The sequence below is a fragment of the Rhea americana genome, unplaced genomic scaffold (assembly GCF_003343005.1).
Source record: "Rhea americana isolate MKP2758 unplaced genomic scaffold, rheAme1 scaffold_339, whole genome shotgun sequence".
NCBI classification, from domain to species: Eukaryota; Metazoa; Chordata; class Aves; order Rheiformes; family Rheidae; genus Rhea; species Rhea americana.
The window spans coordinates 624,614-639,988 of NW_028186467.1; the positions used below are offsets into that span (position 1 = coordinate 624,614).

At 34.6% G+C, this 15,375-nt stretch overlaps 1 protein-coding gene across 4 annotated transcripts in view; it reads right to left on the bottom strand.

Moving 5' to 3' along the window:
* CASK (calcium/calmodulin dependent serine protein kinase) overlaps nt 1-15,375 on the bottom strand; it is a 218,202-nt gene that overhangs the window by 153,721 nt on the left and 49,106 nt on the right. For all 4 annotated transcript variants that reach the window (XM_085311301.1, XM_085311303.1, XM_085311300.1 and 1 more), the window contains exon 2: nt 6,987-7,099. In XM_085311301.1, the coding sequence (XP_085167427.1) occupies nt 6,987-7,099 (113 nt within the window). The remainder of the gene's footprint in view (nt 1-6,986; nt 7,100-15,375) is intronic.

Sequence of the window (15,375 nt, forward strand, 5' to 3'; positions counted from 1 at the left end):
GTGTAATAGTCCATAGTGATTTCAACCAATAAATACAACAGATCTTTCTGCAACATAGGCACTAAAGCAAAATCAGGAACAGATTAATCATGTTATAAGAATAATATGTAGCCAAGAAGCAAAGACTTAAAAAGAATGTGTGTGGGGGAGCAGCCCTCCAGAGCCTCTCTGTGTTCAGTACTGTATAAAACCTAACATAAACAGACACATAGTAAAAGCAACAGACTAAACTCATATTAGAAACAAAGCTCTCCCTATTTTGGACACTGATCAGAAGGAATAACTAACCAGTTGCTTGCAATGCATAAATAATTTAATGATTTTCCCGCTATATAAGAGTTTCCCTTTATATGAGCAACAATTTACCAAAATTAAGTCAAATAGTCCTATGTACTTTGAAGTGGCTGTCAAATTCACATGCTATGCTTTTCCTTCCAAAGATGGAAAAGCAAAGCATTATGTTGTCAACATTGCTGTGAATGGCCTTGCAAAAGCTGCTGTTCTTGAAAACACATACTATATTGCTGATCATTATTACTCTTTGCTTACGATCTGGATGAAAGAGCGTATCTCCTTCCTGTTCATTTCCTTGATCCAATCAAATTTTTATGTGGGAACGCAAAAGAGGTCAAAACAATGATAATTTGACCAGTAACAGCCAGCATCTTTACCCCACTTCTAGCTCTACTCAAACCCCACATCTGGGCCCATACCAGAAACAGCATAAAAAATAAAAATAGTAATAATAAAAAGAAAATACAACCTTATTTTACACAATTTTTTAAATATGACACTACACAAAGCCTTGTCAGAAACTGAATTCCATATTTCCTTCAAAAACAAAACCAAAAAACCCCCAAACAACCCCCTCCACACAGACATGCACCAGTACTATCATGAGCAGGAAAAACGGAGTCCTTAAAAAGAAACTCTTATTATGCTTTCATATATTCCCATGATTTATTTTATCTATTATCTGCTTAACATGCTTCTACACTTGCAGAAATGTCTTCTGCGAATAAAAAATGGTTTCACTTTTTTTTGCATTATCCTTCTGCACAGGAGTATTTAATTTCAATGACATTTCATTTACAGAAGTTATAGCAGAACTATAGAACAGTTAATGTGTATAAATTTTATAAATGTTTAACTAGTTAAACTGCATTACAATCAAAAGAGCCTATGATTTCTCCAGAAAAATAAAACTCAAATCCTCCATTAAGTTAAAACAAAGAAACAAAGGTTCAGAAAGGCTTAGGTAACATTTTCTGTACCAAACCAAAACATTTTGACCAATGTATGAGGGAAGTAGAGGAATTAAGCTAGGAACCATGTGTTTCCCAGAAAGGTAGATTCTTGAAATAAAGATTCATGATTAATACAACCAACTTTTCTTGTCATCAAGTTCTGCTGGTAGGCACAAAATCTAGTAGTGTAGTAACCACCAAACCCATACTTTTCCCCTAAAAAGGGGGGCTTTTTTATAATTGATTTTGTATTAGCACAGCTACATGATAAATTCAAATACTTCCCACCTTTTTACCCCAACATATAGTAGTGTTTGTACAGTAACACAGAAGGTATGGTGATATTTATAAGACCAGCAACACAGACACAGTGACAGGTGGCTATGAGCAATCTGAATTTATCTACTTCAAAATCTTGTATTTGTGCATTTTCATATCAACAAGAGGTGCTACTAAGTATGTGATTTTACAGTCTATAGAGATGACTGTCTTTTCAGTACCAAGACTCAATGAATACTCAATGAACTTCAAGAATGTTCCTGTATAATAGCAATATCTACAATACCAGTATCACTACAACATTTAGGCTAAGATTTCTCATAGTTAAAATAATAACAAAGCAAAATCAAACTGATGTAGCTTTTCTTTCTCTGAAAAAACTCCTATTTTCTGCCTTCAGTGAATGGAAATCTGTACCAACTCCTTCCTTCTATTTTCATTAAATCATGGAAATATTGGTGGGCTGTGACCTCGGAAGGCCATACAATTTAACCTCTGACTCAAATCAAGGTTACTGCCAGCACTAGATTGGGATAACTGTGCCTTCAACTAGTTTTTCATCTTGAAAATCTCCAAGGACAGAGGTTCTGTAGCCTCTCTGGGCAACGTGTCCCTGCTGTGTCCCTCCAAACAGCCAAGTTTCTCCTCATGTCTAATTATGGCTTGGAAGGATCAGACTGGTGTCCGTTACTCTTTGCTGTACTATCTGTCACCATTAAAAACAGCTTGGTTGTGCCACCTTCAAGTGGCTGTCAGCTACTATTATGATCATCCCTTAGCCTCCTCTTCACCAGATTAAACATACTCAGCTCCCTCAACCTCTCCTTGCCCATCACAGGCCTTAGGGTCCTGATGATCTTGGTAGCTCTCTACTGGGCCCCTTCCAGTTTTTCAGCATCCCTCAAACTGTGAAGCCCCAAATTGGACGTAACAGCTCAAGTTTGGACCCAACCGTATCACGTAGAAGAATACTTCCCTTTTATCTCCTTTCTGCAGTACTCCTAACAGCCCAGTATGCTTACAAGAGTGAAAAGTTTCCTCTATTTATATAAACTTTGTTAAATAGTAGTGAAATACGGTACAACACAATTGACATCTACTTGAAGTTTTGCATAGGTAGCTGTTTCCAAATTAAAGGCAGAGTCTCTCTTGTTCTTCCTTCAATTCTAATTTACATGTGGTATATCATCATCAAAAAAAAAATCTCATCACACACAGATTTACAATATTTTTATTATTCAGAGATTTGAGCTCATTGAGTAACATTGTATTTTTGTTTAAACCCTTCAAAAGTTGTGGGATAGGGACAGATCTTGCACAGTTAGGCTGTCTTATACATAGATTCTTCTGTGAAAAAATAGCATGTGACTAACCTAGCCTTCAACTATCAAAAGGTTAAGATACTTGGCTATGTATCTTTACTCAGAGTTAAACCCAAGTCTTTCAAATGAACTACTCTAACAAAAAATAATTTAACAAATGCAAGTCTAAATAAAAATAAACAAAAATCAATTCTTTCAAGCTGCAAGGACGATTTATCCAAGGAAAAAAAAAGCAGAACAAGAGCAAGGACACAACTGTAAGAAAAATCACTCAAAATCTGGAAGTATGTCAAGGAAAAGATCTGGGTGCCCTCTGTAAAATAAAAACAATCTGATGCTAATCTGTGTTTTTTTCCAAAAAAATCATTTCGAAATTGTTGTCCTATGGTGCATGATATATAGCAGTATGAGTTTCCAGTTAATTATCTTGTCCTTGTCAGTACTAGAAATGGTCAAAGAATTCATAACACTTCCTTTTTGGTTACAATTTTGTCCTTTGTCACTGTCAAAACATTTACTAGGTACTGGCTTCACAATTTGCCTCTAGTAGAAGCAGCTGGGGTTCTGAAAGGAACCCTGATCATTCATAATCAGCTCATCTATGTAGCTCTGCAGTGGCCTGCTAGCATACAAACTTGTACATACATGCATAAATCTGTCCAATAAGTAATATCTGTCTAATCTATTAGAAGGTGGTGAAAATTATGGTAATTATTTTCTTTGTGAGAACATTTCTATCAAAATAAATGACAGGTAACAGATCCTAATACATGATGAACTAACTCTTGAAAAAAAACCTACCAGACATGCATAGGACACTGCCCTTTATATTTAAATTGCTTTAAAAATACTCAGCATAAGAAAGCAATTAAACATTAAGAAAAAGAAAATAATGTATACTGATTAAATGGCAAGGAACTTACCAACATGCTCTTTTAAGAAATTTAATTTGTGTTTGTACTTCTCAAAACTATTCTAACACTGAATATGTAACTAAATGCAAAATACACAAATCATGCAGGGAAAAAAAAATGAAAATATCACCCATGGAAAGCGAAGAAAGCAGAAGAAAAATCGGACAATAAAAGGTAACTACGGTGTGAGCTATAACAGATTCAGAAACAAGGAAAACACTCTTTTACATGCTTCTATACCAGTATGATGACTAAAAGCCGCATTTGAAAACAAATTACTTTCCTTTGATATTTTTACTAGACCTCAATGGGTATGCTATCTTCTGATAGCATCAAGTAATCTTCTATGTGAATTCTCTAAATTGAGTATTAACAATATTTTCATTTATACCTAAAGAAATTCAAACCTTACAATTTTTATATATTTTGTATTTTTAGTTCTCTGCAATATGAAAGAAAGAGAAGTGCAGAGTCTATCATCGTGTAAAATATCCAACACTAATCCAGTAGATCATGTAGCCACTTAAACAGTGGCAAGGTGTCAACAGATGTTGTTAATATGGATGAATTATAACACTACAGAGACTGATGATGCACAATATGCAAGACCATGAACACTAATACTTAAATCCAATAGAATTTAGTCTAAATGAGATTTGTTAGCTGTCAGGCATCATTATATAGTTTTTTTTTTAATTATTACCAAAGCATTGCAAAGATGTACACAAGGATAAAAATCATTTGAGATGTCTTTGTGTATACATGATATATCTATAAAGCAGCCTTACGGAAAGATTGTTACACTAGTTACAAGTTTTCCTTACAAGCTGGTGACTGCTCTATCAAATAGAAATGCTCATAACAGTATCAATTGATAAACAGAGAACACCTAGAGAAACATTAATTTTTCAGAGTATGATTGTTTTTATTAGTATAGTAAGATAGATATCGTTAATGTAAGAGATGAGTAGATTTTTTTTTAATGAACTGTGAAGACTAGCAAATAGTCTTCCTTTTAAAATGTATTCCATGTTCAATCTGCTGCCAGGTTTAAGAGATTAGAATATGATAATTGCATCAAAACCGTTTTTAAAGTGCTCCTTTTTGAGCACTGTACTGTTAAATCTTAATTTTCTCCATAAATAGTATTAAAACCATATTTCCCCCATAGATCACATGTAGAGTTTTGGTACTAATACCACAGAATCACACAGGCTGAAAAGGTCCTCTGGAGGTCATCTAGTCTTAACTCCTGCTCAAAGTGAGTCAAACTAGACCATGTGGCTCAGCGCCTTGCCCAGCCCAGTTCTGAGTTCTGAGATGCAAACTCTACCACCTCTTCCAGCAACCTGTGCCAGTTTTTTTCACCACAATCAGGGTGAAAACTTTTTTCTTATGCATGGTAACATGCTGCACCTTGCCCCACTGCCTCTTCACTGTGCACCTCCAAGAAGAGTCTGGCTCCATATTCCCATTACCCTTCTATTAGGTAGTTGAAGACAGCACTAAAATCTCACCTTAGCTTCTCTTACGCTGAATAAACCCAGGTCTCTCAGCTTTTCTTCTGACATTACATACTCCAGTCTCTAAACATTTTGATGGGCACTCTGGTGGGCTTGTTCTTGTAAGTCATTCTCTTTTTTTGTACTGGAGAAACCAACACTGAGCACAGTGCTCCACATGCAGTCTCACAAATGCTGAACAGAAAGCATCACTTCCTTTGACCTCCTGGCTACACTTTTGCTACTGGTCTACTATGCAGTTGGCTGCTGTTGCCACACGACTACACTAATAACTTGTACTAACTATGTAAATACATTACAAATGACTGAAAGTTCTTACCCGTAAACACACTTCATACAGGTACTTATGCCAAAGCACTCAAGCGACTTTTTAGATCTAACCGTAACTGCAGAGGCATACTCAGCCCTTACTTCTTACTGCTCTCAATGCATGTGAAATTAATGGATGGACTTGTCATCAGCTCCCTCAGACTCATAACTTCCTTGTGGAACTCTGATGCAGAGAGCAAGCAGGCTGGGTTTTGAATGGGCACACAAAGAATAAAAGTTTCTCTTTCCAAGTACTGGTAATCTTCATTCTCTTTCCACCAGTTGTCCATAATCATATTCATGCAACATTTAACTCCAAGCAGTGCCTCCCAAACTCCACAGGTTGCCTGCAGAAGCATCCTTAAGAAACACAGATTGCTCTTCTGAAACATGATTATGTCTATAAGCCTCTGCAGCAGCATAGTGCTCAGTGAAAATTTAGAAAGAACTGTTGGCAGCCCGTCTCAGAAGTCAAATATAGAAAATCCTTCAGATTCAGAAATGTCACAGGCTAACAGAATTATATAATAATTTGGGCACATTCTACCTGATAATTCCCCATTAACATCCTCACAGTAGGCCAAATACAGTCATCTGTGTTGAGACAAGCCTGTTTGCAGACAAAGAGGCTGGCAGTCTACTTCCTGGATATACAGAATCAAACTCAAATGTAATTTGAGGACTAGCAAGTTTTAGAGAATGTCAGACCATGCAAGGGAAAAGCTGACTTTTCACAAGTCACCTTGTTTGGGAATCTTCCTTGTTTTATGATTTGTAGGTGTCCTTCTCCCCCATTCCCATGTCTCAAAGACAGACTAGAGGCAGAAAGTTTTAGAAAGATAACCTTAAAGACCAAAATGGTCTATGAGAGGGCAGAACTCTGAATATTCCAAGGAGTTAATCTCATTATTCCAGTTTACACTTTAACACAATTCATAAATACAACTCCCCCCAGGTAACTAATCTAGTATTTTTTCTATGTAAGAGGCACCTTCCTGGCTGCAAGCCATGTCCCCCTCAGTATATTTAGGGAATGCCATAGCATTCATTTATACAGCTTGTGTCCCTTAATGTAACAAATTAATGCATTAAAAAAAAATCTGAAGGAAAAAAACCCTGAAAACAAAGTGTTTATGGTCTGTTAAATCAACGATCTGCTAACTTATATTATAAATATATCAATGCAACTCAAATGAATGAAAAAACAAAGATCTTAAGATACTCCCTAGATTAGAAATGCAGGCACTGTGTTAAATCAAGTTAAACTGAGGTACAGGACACTGTTTTAACACTTCTACAAAACAAGACAGTGAGGTTCTTAAAAAGCAAGCAAGCATGGAAATGGTTAAAAAAAATTATCTGCTTCGGATTTACTTAATTTTTCCCTCTTACCTTCTGTGCTTAATCCAGGACTTGAAGTGAATTTTGCTACATCGACAATCTTTACAGCAAACTGTTGTCCCGTTTCCCTGTTGATACATCGCCGTACAACGCTGAATGGACCCCTGAAACACACACAGATAAAAATCCACAATAAAAAATCCATTCTCTTTCCATTATTTCTAATTGAACCGTATACCATTCCAATATATCATTCAGTTATAATATTCACACAGAAGCTGGTATCACTCATCCTTTTTGCCCAATAAGTATAAAATGTAAGTTTGACTATACACTAATGTAAAGAATACTTTAAGAATTTTGTATTTTTTTTATGTTAAAGAAAGCTCAACTATCTTCTCTTTCACAGCTAGTTTAGAAAAGGCTAGACTCTTAGAAACCTTGTATAATACATTAGCATTATTACTAAATTTTAAATGGCTGTTATTTAGATGCATAGTCCAAATGGGGAAACATATAAAATAATTATAAAATAACTGAACTACAAACTTCCTAAAGTGCTTCTAAGTGAAGAAATATCCATGGCTTCTACTCTAATAGATCACATCTGCAGTTCTTGCTTGTACTGTTGACTTCAAGAAGAAAATTTAACAGGGATGACTTCAGAGTTTGACTGACAGCACCAAGCTGAATAAAAAGCAAAAAAATTAAGGGGAGAACTATGTTCTTGCTTTCAGCTCTAGACTAGAGTTTAGATATTATCATTATTTTAAACAACTGAAAGGATATTACTTTAAAGTAATGGTAAAGCAACTAAAGTTGTCATGCCTTCCTTTTTTTTTTTAAAAAAAAAACTAGCTTTATTTTGAACTAATTTGACATGAGTAGACATGAACAACTTACAACACTTTGAAATTCCACAAAAGCTTATCATTTTCTCTCATCTTTAATGCTATAAGAACTCCCATAAAACTGCAGATACAGAAGATTTATTAAAACTAGTTCAGATAGATGTTATTATTACATTGAACTTATAGAAAGTTAGTTATTTTACAAAATTGAAATTACATTTGCCAAAACATGAGCCAATACAATGGTAACCCAAAGAAGTTCCACTTTAAAAAACTCACTACTGAAATGTATAGTTGGGAGGGGTGTCTTTTAGTAGAAGATTTTAAGTTTCTGGTGCTTTAATTTGGAATATGGAATCTTCCATATAGTGTTAATAGACAGTGAAATTAATTATGGTAGGTAAGGCATTCAGACATGAAAAATTACTCCAATGGGTTAGGAAAATGAATTAAGATCTTTTCAAGATTGCAATAGCTGTGACAAATTCAATTATTTTTTGTTGCTACATAGTCAGTGACTGACATGCTGGTCGACTTCATTCTAAAGTCTTCTCAAAAATGGAAAGTCTCAGGGTGGAAATAGACTTTGCTGGGAAGTTCATCTATTGATTGAACAGTCACCTGCTGAGTGAAATAAAAGGTTAAATATAGCCTAAAAGATAAATACTTCCATCCAGGCAACAAATAGGAAATTGGTTTATGGGTTTTTAAGCAATAAGACTGCAAAGCAACCCAATTCTAAAAAAAATAAAAGATTCCCTAAAAGGGAGAAAGCTCCAACTGAGGACAATTACAAACACTCAAAGTTTAGCATTTACACGGATGATTCAAAGCATATATAATTCATTATACTACCAAACCTGCACTCTCAAAGCTAAAATCTAGTTTTTGTACTCTTTGAACATATTCCACCGTTTTCTTGAAATAGGACAATTTCTGTCAGAGCATGAATACCAAACCAGTCAATGAATGACAAACTAAACATTCAGATTCAAGGAAAACATTTATTAACACAATTCTATGCATGCGAATTATGTCACCGCACTCAAACAGCACTACTTATGCAAGGAAACTTAAACATGCTCCTACTGTATGATCAAACACCCAAAACAGATGACTATTTTCTTCCTATCTGTACCCAGACCCTACTATTAGTCACTATTTATAGTTACCATGAATGTTTTAAAAAGATATTCAACTAAGACTCTAAATATATACAACTCCCCAGACATCTGTTAAAAAAAAAAAAAAAAAAAAAAAACTCAATTCACTTAATTTGTCATCTGAGGACTACAGCTATTGACATAGGAACTCCCCTTTCCTCTCTAGTATTTCAAAAAGTAACTTTTTATAAAAAAATCCCATTTTATATAGATCAGTGTCACCTTCTTATCTGAAGTTCCTGCTGACTGTTATAGCACCCGTCTAAAGTAAAATTGCTTTTAAATCGTATAAAATCCATTTAAATTATGTTAATTTAAAAACATTTCAAAACCCTGACTACAGCTTCAGTATAATGTTGGCAATGCTCATTCTCATCCATAATTACCATAGATTCCTAGAAATTAAGTACATTTAATTAAAATAGACTCAGTTTTTCTTTGTTCTCATTACTTTTCTTCCACAAGATCTTTCTGAAGATATTAACTAATGTTTTTAGAATAATCTGATACAGAATTGCAGATAACTAGAGTGCAGAGAAGCTTGACAGGAGCACCATAGCCTTACTGATTAATAGGCCCATGACTTCTGTTCATTCATGTAACTATAGAGATCCTATGAACATAAATTTTTACTCGCTGTTGACTGAGGTACCTCTAGATTTCCTGGTTGAGCCAGGTATGGGCTGGACTGCTTGTCTATCCTCCTGAATAAGTGTACAAACCTCTAGCAGTCAAGGAGTGATAGCTGGTGAGAGCATAAAACAAAAAGAAATATTCAAACTGCAGCTCCAAGAAGGATTAGATTTGGGGTCACCCTTAACCTTCTCTCTCATAACTGTGGCTTATTTCTCCTCCCCAGTATATAAAAACACTTTAGAACCCTGACTGGAACAATCTGAATCCTGAATATTGTTAAGTCTGGGACAAAGCTTAGAAAGCCATGTGTACATAAAGTTACATATGCTAAGAACAACGGAACTATAATCAACAGTCTGGAATGAAAAAAAAAATGGAGATGATAATTCCTTAAATAAGGAAAGCTCTAAATCTCTTAATGACTTTTTATCTTGCAAAAATGCCTCGTAAGTAAGCAATTGGATAATAATTACTTCACAAGACTGAAAACATTTAAATCACAAAATGAACAATCAATAATTTGGCCATTATATTCAGTTCCATAATAAAAAGGTATAAAACCCATCATTATAGTCTTGAACCGTGGCCGTATTTAAACTTATGTATGGTGCCTACAGAACCTTATCTACTTAAGACTAATGAATACCAAGACTCTTAAGTAAAGCAAAGCTGCCATAAGGCATAGAAAACAGGAATTCAGTAGTGCCCACTATACACTCATTCTACTAACAATCTGACATCTGATGTGGAAATCAGAAGAGAGATTTTAACATAACTTCAAGATGTAAGCATTCATAGGCCTCAAATACCCACCTTTTTCAAACCTAGTTCTCTCATATTTGAGCCACAGACACCCTCAAAACTGTACATTTGTTATGACTATACACTAGATGAATACATTCAATGAGAAAAGCAGCACAATAAAAGCTCATTTCTAATTTTAGATCATTTGTTATTTCACGAATATTAGGAACATTCATGAAATGTAGCCTTGCAATTGCTGGAACCTCTTATTGAAATTGATAGGCAGTATAAAACGCAGAGAGTAAGATAGGTTACTTGAAGTTCTTCACTACGTACATTGTTATTTCCTTGCAAAAGGTAACTTTAGAACAACATTTTTAAGAAGATATTGCTGCTTCTGTGTGCCAATTAACAGAAAAGCATTTTTAAATAAATTACGATTGTAGCTTGCTTTTTTTAATATATTTTCCTCATAGCTGCAATGAAACGTAGCAATTTTACAATCTTACAAATAATTTTTTTTTTTAAAAAAAGAAGCCTACAGTGATACTCTGTCTTCTCTACCAAAAACTAGATCCATATTTTCTAACATAGTAGTAGCTTCACATCTTATTTGGAAGTTAAGTAACAAAGTCTTTCAGGCCACCCTCAGTTTAATCACTAAATCACACTCTCTTCCTCAGAGTCAGGAAAAGGACTGAAAATTCTTGATCTCTGGTGATATAAGTGGCTATCCAACAGTTGCATCTGCTACTGGGGAAGCATGTATCTTCACTAAATGACAATTTCTCTATTACTGCAGCTCAAATTATACAGATTTAAAATAGAGAGGTAAGGCCAAAAAACGGTAAAAAGCAACTATAGCTCTGAATACAGGTATCAGAACTGTTATAGATATACCAGACAAATTTGTTCTTTTATTAAAGCAAAGGAACTGGGACAATTAAGTTTTATAATAAAACTTCATCCTGTAAGATTGATAGGAATTAAGAGCTATTGCAAAATTATAATGTAACATGTTTAATATTTCATTTTTCTCTCCATACATACAAACTTATCTGCTGAGATATACAATCCCTTGGTGTACAACCCATCCTCCCTCTCTTACCTCTAGTTTTCAAAATTTTTCACTGCAGTTAACATGCAGAGAATAGACTATACTTGTTCAAAGTCTGAAAATCATTAAAATATGCTAGTAAGGACTGACTAATTTCTTTCACTGGTATTTTATCAACATTGGCAGCAGCACATTTCACCACCTGCAATACCTGGATTCCTATGTGCAATGTATATCAAACAGCAAAACATATTTCAGCTTTCTTAAACTGAAGTTGGGATGCATACTGCTTCTTGCCATCACAGATGGAAACCAAAGCATTACAGAATGCTGGAATACAGTGTAGCAATGCATTCTTAAGCAGGTTTTTTGATTATATATAGGTAATGAAAAAGTGGATAGTAATGCCAAAGAAATGCCTCATAACCAGATCTTTTCATGCTTCCTAAGTCTGGAGCTAGCAGGTCACATCCTACTGTAATCTTAACTCTAGTATAACTATCTTCTGGTAATTAGCTTTGCTGTCTAGCACTGAACAGTTACTTTCATATTAAATTAGCAAGAATGTGAAGAAAATCAGTCATTAATTACTCTTTCCTTCAGCAAGTTTAACACCAGAATTAGGAAAAAAAAATCTTACAAATCTTGGACTATCAAAGCCTTTTTACCTTTTCTTTCAGTTTAAATTCTCTCATTCAGCATATGCCATTAGGACTTTAAGGATAAAGTTTACATAAGGACATTCTGCAAACTTTTCTTTTTTTGGGGGGGGGGGGATCTTGTTTACTTTTCTGTCTGTTTCACCTCCTATCCCCTTCCTCCAGTCCTTTTTGGGGTATGAGAATAGGTTGCAATTACTACACAACTTGTTCATTCTTAACAAGCCTAAACAGCAGCTAGTAACTACAGCTTGTTCCTTCTCATGTTCTGAAGGAACTGAATCATGACCTGTGGGAATCGAGTTCCATCTGACTTTTGCTATAAGGACAACTTCTGAATCCTATGTTTCAGAATCCCAAAACTTTGAATTTTAAAGTCATTTAAACATCAGACCATCAAAACTTCCAGCAGTTTGCCTAATATCTCTCCCAAATGAATCATGACTTTTCAGGAACTGTATATAAAACAGTACATTTGGGCTCTCAAATTCAGTTTCATTAATTGAAAAAAAAAAGAAAAAAGAAACAAAAGAAAAAAAGTTAGACAAGTTGAACAATTTTGTCAGTAAATCCAAAAATAGCACGCAAAGTATTTTCAAATGAACAGATTTCCCCTTTAAAAATGAGCTTTTCTTTAGAGGGAAAAGGCCTTTGATTCCTTTTCCTTATTTTAATAGTCTAACTATGAAGATCTTGAAACATGAAAGAAAGGCCTTAAAACTACATTTGTACTTCACTAAACATTTAAAATGGAAGATCTGTATTTTCTAAAAGAGATTATGTCAGCTTGTTGCATTAGGATAGTACAAACATGCAGAGAAAACGTCATGTAAACCAAAACCATTTGGTAAACCAAATATATCCAGAATTTTTCTCTTTTCTCATTTTAAGGCCAATGTACTTTCTTAGCTAAGCCACTAATAAGACTACTTTGTACTTATTCAGTCTGTTGTAGAGTTCAGTGGAACTCCAGTCAGAAATACTGACTTCTTATATGGATCATAAACCAGTTATAGTCTTTCTTCCGACCTACTACCCTTCCGGCAGCATTCCTCTTCTCATAGTGACATTTGAACTCACTTTTTAAACCTTCCTTGAATCCTTACCTGAAGAAGGAAATAAAAGAGAATATTAAAAACAATACCACACAACTATGTTCAGAGCGAAAAAGCTGGCAGAACTACCACAGAACGAGAGAGAGTAGAGGGCATGAACCTCCAGAGTATATTTTGTTTCTTTCTTTTTTAAACACATTTTTTTCCATCAATAAGAAACTACTACTACTAGAAAGAGTAGCTACTCCTGTGCTTGTGAAAGGGAAATACATGACAAGAAAACCTGGGAAAATGATCAGAATTTGTGGCATACCAAAAAATACTTACTTACTTGCAATTTTAAGATTCCCTTCTAAAGCTCAGAAGCTTGTTTAGATGTTTTTGTCACTATAAAGGAAAAACACTGGCAGAAAGAGCTCTCTTATGCTGCCATGTCTTTTCTAGCCTCAGCTTGCAAGGAGGACATACTATCTTTAACAGATCTATAAGCAGTATCACCAGGAATAATACAATTTTGATTTAGATTTTTTTCTATTAGGCAAAAAGACAAGAATTTATTTAACATTTCAGTCATTTTACATTGCGATATGTCACTTATCTACACTGATATATACAAAATCTCTTAGGCATGCATATTATTCATTGTATGCTAATATGTTAAAAAAAGTCTTAAATGGTTCTATGTTATGTAAAAAAAATATTATTTTACACTGACAAATTTGCATAGTAAGGAAATGGGAAAGATAAAATACTCCTTAGAATCTGTGTTTTATCACAAATGAAAATTACAACATCAGACATAAGCAACATTTTTAGTCTGTGGGCAATTTAGAAAATATTTTAACGTTCACATATACTACAATACCCTTCATCTTCAGAACTCCATAACTGTCAGTTAATGCTGACAGTATCCTTTTAAGTTCTTCATTCTTTACGCAGAATCACAGAATAATTTAGGCTGGAGGGGACCTCTGAAGGAACATGCTTAATAAATTTTGTCATAATATCTACTTGTTCTTGTCAAAAACAATATAACACTAACATTTTCTATTTTTTTAAATAAAATGGCAAAAACACTGTCTCACCCCTGGAAATTATCATTTACAAATAATTATCTACCTCAGCATAGAGACAAGCAAATTTTGTTTTCAATCATTACTGCACTAATCAGTTTCATGGTTCTAAAAGAGTCAGTCTGAAAGCTGCAGCTATAGCACGGATCATAAGGGATCGGAACTATATTCAGCAGTAACTGCTGGGAAGCTTTCAGAGACATGCTTCTACAAGCCACATAACACAGAAGATGGAAATTTTTTAGCGGAAGATTAACAGTATGTAATTTCAAATTCATGTCTGAAACATACTGAAGTGTGATGGCTGTTTTAAATGAAAGCAATAGTTATTGACACAGAACAGCTCTTGCAATAGCCTGTTATCACATCTTCCTGTACATCCTATTTTTAAACACGTTAAAGGACATTAGCAAGAGAAAGGTTAATACCTCAAACTCAAGCAACTCCTAAATTGCCTTCTTAAGTTTTACTATGGGTCACTTAATACAAGACATTACAGAATGAATTCAAGTTGTTAGCTCCAAGGATACCACCTTTAGCTCATTTCTCCTTTGACTATCTGTTTCCAAAGATTCACCAGTAATTTCCTTTTGCTGCAAGATAAGACAGTGGATACTAGTTGCACTTTCCTAAATGAGTGTGTTAAGATGTTACACTAACAGCTCAATCGCTAAGACAGTGACCGATTATGTGTCCCACTGATGGCTTAATTACATAGAGAAAAGAACAAACTAAAAACAGTTTTAAAGCCTGCACGTACTAAATGCGTCAGAGTACTAAATGTGTCAGAAGCAGTCTCTTGACTGAGATGTAAGTAATTTTATGAGTCTCAGAATGGTGCTATTTAAGTGATGGTGAAAATGAAGAATGAAAATACATTTGTTAAACTGAGATGATGCATCTCGTCCTCGCATTTGTGAAGAACTGAAGAAACTGATGACAGATGAGATTCTCCTCTTTTATGATTCACTTCAAGGTAAGTGAGAATCTACTTCACACAGAGGAAGCGATTTAGGGCAGGTGGGGACTTGAACTCAAAACACGGTTTCCTTCTTGAACAGCAGTAGGGGAAAAAACGAAGAAAGATTTATTCACTGCAAGTACTCCAGTAGAAGGATGGAGCCAAAATCTGTGGGCAAAATCTTATTTCTGTGCTTTAACATTCTGTAACAGTTCATAGAATAAAAAATACCATCAGATAA